General features: G+C 33.4%; 1 protein-coding gene across 1 annotated transcript; it reads right to left on the bottom strand.

Moving 5' to 3' along the window:
• Positions 1-1,050: 1,050 nt before the first annotated feature.
• LOC112501684 lies at positions 1,051-3,809 on the bottom strand. Its single transcript, XM_025105380.1, has 2 exons — positions 3,491-3,809; positions 1,051-1,610 (listed from the first exon to the last, which is right to left on the bottom strand). Exons 1-2 carry the CDS (start codon positions 3,807-3,809, stop codon positions 1,051-1,053), a joined length of 879 nt encoding a protein of 292 aa, XP_024961148.1.
• Between the last annotated feature and the right edge of the window lie 1,369 nt (positions 3,810-5,178).

Here is a 5,178-nt window from a genome sequence, read left to right on the forward strand (position 1 = left end):
AAAAAATTTCATAAGATTAAACAATGAAATCGACAGATGAAGGTGGTTTGCACGGTTTACACAAATGAGGGCGGTTTTCATATGATCACTCCTTATATATATATATATATATATATATATATATATATATATATATACACACACATACATACACACACACACATACACACGGTTCAAACTCGTGTATTACACAAAGTATTTTAAAAAAATTAAATGATTTCAGGAAACTTATCTTCCATATATGAATGATCATCGAAAGTGATGATATGATGAAAATCAGGTGATTCAAATGGTGCAATGTTGCAAAACAGAAACCTTTAGTGCTTATTCGTGTATCAAAGAACTGCAGAGGGGGGATCAGACGTGGACCAAAGCAAATAAGACGAACAATAAATGCCTTCATGTAGAGCTCTATATAGGCAAGCCAGAGGTTTTGCAACTACTATGCAGAGGCTCCACAAGTACCATGCAAAGCTTTGCATGTTGTTCTTCATGCTTGTCTGTGCAATCAAAACCTCAAAGACCGCTCACAAAGATCAGACTTCACTATGGACAAGACCTGGACTAGAGATGGACCAGAGGTTCAAAATCAGAGGTCGATGGTCTAGAACTCGTGGAATGAAAGTGCTATGCATTTTATAAAGAATTAATAAAAATATAAATAAATATTAAGAATTTGTAAAACAAAATCTATAGCAAATGAAATTGTGGAAAGGTAAGTTCTTTAAAAATTAATAAAATAAGAACCACGTATCATAAATTAATAAATACTTCTTTATATACAACATTCTTTGTTCTATTACTAATTATACCATCATCATCTATAATTAATACTTTTAAACCTTGTTTGTCTTTAACTCTAGATAAAGCAACATATAGCTGACTATGGATGAAGATTGGTTGTCTTAGAAATAGACCAACCTTCGATAAGGACTGTCTCTGGCTTTTATTTATGATCATGGCAAAACATACAATTGGAAATTGTCTCCTTTGAAATTTGAATGGAATCCTTTTGTCTGTAGGTGTCAAAGACATTTTTGGAATAAATGTCTAGCTTCCAATATTGCTTCTAGATATGATCTCTGCTTCTATAACCCGATTTCCCAAAGATAACACCCGTAGTCTAGTTCCATTACTTAATCTAGATTTATGATCAATATTTTTTAGTAACATAATTGGAACACCAATTTTTAGTAATATCTTATGGTTTGACAAGCCTGATAATTTAAGACCATTTAAGACACCCGGTGAGTACAAAGTTTTACGAAACTGGTCGTGAAGTTGCTCTGATTCACAAAGGCTATCTGAACTTAGGCACTCCTTTTCGTCTCCTGGGAACAATGATAGCAAACGATCATTTATTTCTTGAACGACTTCATGTTTTGGTGCTAGAATTGCTTTTTCCTGAAAATAAGATGAATTATTGATATTTACAAGAATTGAAGGATAGACATATTTAGTTAATGAAAATATAGGATTCGTTGAATTGGTAATGAGAAGATCATGAGGTATATCAACAACTGCCTCACCATCATTCACACTACCAACCTTGCCTTCTCCTAAATCCAAAATCCAGTTTGCAAAATCCCTTGTTTGTTCAACTTCAGAAGCTTCATTGTCAACAGTTAACCTTATGTTCTTAGTTAATCTTAGGACTTTGCATTTTTCCCAAATGTAAGATGAACTTAACGGCGCATTAAAAATGTCTTGTCTACTTGTAATGGGAATAACCGAAAAATTTATCTGAAATCTCCTCCAAAAACAACTACTTTGCCACCAAAAAGCATTTGTGAGTCAGTAATGCCTCGACTATTAAAAATATTGTTCATACTTCTATCCAATGCTTCAAATGCCTTCTTATGAACCATTGATGTCTCATCCTATATAATCAACATAGTCTTCTTTATTAACTTTGCAATATTTCTGTCTGGCTTTATGTGACAAAGTGAATCTTCATTAATAATTAGAGGAATTTGAAAGCAAGAGTGTGTTGTCCAGCCTCCGCTAAGAAGTAAAGAAGCAAAACCACTCGAAGCAACGTTTAAAACAATTTATCATTTAGATCTTATTGATGCAGATAATGTCTTCCATAGAAAATTTTCACTTGTTCCACCAAGACCATATACAAAAAACACATCTCCTCGGTTATTGCTGTGATGATATCGTCATAAACACCTCTTTGCTCATTTGTTAAAGCAACTAGAAGTTGATTGAACTCATCCCATAGATTAGCTATGTTGTAATCTAGCTCCTCCGTAATCAAATGATTGTTTGAAGATTCAAGAGAATTATTATCCGGGTAAGGCATAGTGGTGAATTTTTTTAGGCTGGAATTGTGATGAAGTAAAACCTTTTCAATTTCAAACAATGCCAAGTTATTGAGCTATTCTTCATTGAGAGATAAATTTGTAACAAATATAATTGTTGATCCTCTCTTTCAGTGATTTGATGATAATCTCTTTTCACTTAAACGTTGTATTTATGTTTCTGTTTCTTCAGTTCCAGCGATCATCACTGAGTTTGTTCAGTGATCGCTGAAGAACTTGTATTGTAATCAAAGACATCGATACATCAAGAAGACAACACTCACACCAAAGAACCTTCAGCTAACGTCGAAGACTGAAACTGAAGATTAGAGACTGGCGAGTACGTGATCTAAATCGGTACTCAGTGATTACAAGCCCGTCTACATATGTGTGAAGACTGTTCAAGCTTCAGCGAATGATGAAGAGACCTTCAGGTCATTCCAGCATTCAACGATCAAAGGAAGCTTGCTTAGCACGAATGTTGTTGTCTTGTCCTTATGCACACAAAGAACAAACCCATACCCTTATAAACGTTGGTACGGTACGGAGCCAACTAGTCGACTCTATTGTTCGTCAACCTTAGGTAAGGATGTCTGCCCATGAATAATGCTTTTTGTACTATTCAATGTGGCAAAGGACAAGCCTTTCTCTTAAGGCTTGACACACACTCTAACCCTACCATATTGCATTAAATGAACATTTAATGCACTGGATATAAATAGAAGTGTTTCTTCTCCATGTAGAGTGCACGCAACTCACTCTCTAAACCTAATTCTTACTTCAAGCATTTTCTAGCTTAAGTAAAAGATCTTCTCTTTACAACATTTCTTTTCTTATTTGCTAAGAACTCATGTGTAACAAAAGATTGTTTAGAATAGGTTTTTATTACCGTATCTTTCCGCAAACAATCTTGTAAAATCTGTATTGATCTTCTTTATCAATATATATTTTAAATTTGAAAATATTGTGTTTGTATTCATCCCCTCCCTTCTACAAACTGTTTTACTATTCTTGTAGACCCTCAAGGAACCAACAATAATGTAAATGTATACAACCATTACATAAAAATTAAAACTAAAAAACAATTTAAGAAAGAACATAATATTTAATAAATAGTAAAACAATAAATTTGTATTTAAATAATAACTATATAAATCTATACTTATAATAGATAATTAACATACCTGGAGATTTTAGTGCAATTCGTTGATTGTAAAGAATGTCATTTGCCAAGTATTGCCAAGTTTTTTGCCAAACAAACTCAGGTCTAGATAGACTATTTGAAATCAGCATGGTTGCAAATAAGAAACGTAGATAAAAACCAGATCCGGATAAACTTGCTTCTTCAATGGCATCAACATATTCCTTGTCATCATCTAAAAGCCCAAGAGCATAACATGCACATCTAAAAGTAGGAAATATATCTCCATTTACTGTACGAATGCCTTCGAATAATTTAGCACCTTTCACTTTATTCAAAAGAATTCCTAATATGTTTCTCATAAGGTAGGTGAAACTGAATGAATTCTTCCAATTGAGAAGCCTTTTTTCCTTTGATCGCAACGTTGCTCTTCCAGTTTCCACACAAACTTTGTAGGGAATTCAACATAAGTAAGTTTTCGTGCTTCTTGATAAATTTCATTACACTTCATCCAAGCTAAGAATATTAAAGACACCATAGAGGGTCTGTTTATGATATTTTCAATATCATCTTCAACACCAAAACGACTTGTTGTTGTCTAGGAAGATGGAAATGGAGTCTCAAAACAGAAGGAGTCCTGTAATGAACATCGTACCCAAAAATACGCCATGAAGCTTCACATGCAGATACATATCTACAATCATAATATTTCTTTTATTTCATCAACAGAATTATTAGTAACTTCATCATTACTGCTTTCTACAACAACAACAGTAGCTCTATCCGGACTTTTCTTGATATATTTGAACAAATATTTAATAGAAGAAGCCTGATTGCACCACTCAACATTAATGTGTGCCTGATATCTTTTCAAGAGATGTTTGTTATATGCAACGACATTTCTATTATCTAGTTTAACATCTGACTTTTCAACAAAATACCTCTCAAGGAAAATCTCGAATTGGATCCTAAATTGACGGGTTAGAGCTCTGCTCTTGCGATTGGGTCGTTGCTATTACGGGGTCCATCATTTCGTCTGCGATATAAAGGATAACCATTAACATCGATGAAAGTGTGTTCAGAAAATCTTTTCTGATAGTTTTTTGAACACTTTCTATCAATCATACAAGGACAGTTAATGTTCTCTTCATCACAAGGACCATGGATCATGAACTATTTTACAAGTGAGTACAAATTTGGATCTTTGTTTTTGTCTGGGATCTCAGCTGAGATAATAGGATGAATTTGTTCAACAGTAGGTAGCTTGAAATCAGAGTGCATAAATAGACATATATGACTATGAGACAAGCCAGGCTTCTAAAATTCAATTGTATAAACAACTACAAAAAAGTGAAAATTTAAATTAATAAAGATAAACTATTAGTATGAAACTTTTGTTAAAATTGTCATCATAAATGCAACATAGCTGCTTGAACTTTACCGAATAATGCACTGTCTTTCAACTCTTTAATAAATGCATCAAACTTGATCTTAAATAAACGACAAAAGATATCAGACCTGTCTTCTGGATTTAGCATGGTCTCTTTAAGAAACCTTTTAATTTCTGGCCATTTAGGGTTACATGTCATGGTTAAGAATAAATCTAGATATCCATACCACTTACAAAGGGACATTGCATCCAAATAATTTTGCATCATGTAGCGAGCACCACTTGTAAAAGAAGAAGGTATTATAACACGTTGTCTAATGTTTGAAGCATCTGACTCTCCT

Source organism: Cynara cardunculus, unplaced genomic scaffold (assembly GCF_001531365.2).
Source record: "Cynara cardunculus var. scolymus isolate 2C unplaced genomic scaffold, CcrdV1 Un_Scaffold_465, whole genome shotgun sequence".
NCBI lineage: Eukaryota > Viridiplantae > Streptophyta > Magnoliopsida > Asterales > Asteraceae > Cynara > Cynara cardunculus.

Excerpts from the sequence above, each read along its gene's own strand:
- LOC112501684 (XM_025105380.1), bottom strand. The coding sequence starts at position 3,809 with ATGAGAAACATATTAGGAATTCTTTTGAATAAAGTGAAAGGTGCTAAA. Across the intron at positions 1,611-3,490 it reads AATTGCACTAAAATCTCCAG|CTTCTGAAGTTGAACAAACA; the intron begins GTATGTTAATTA and ends TTGACAATGAAG.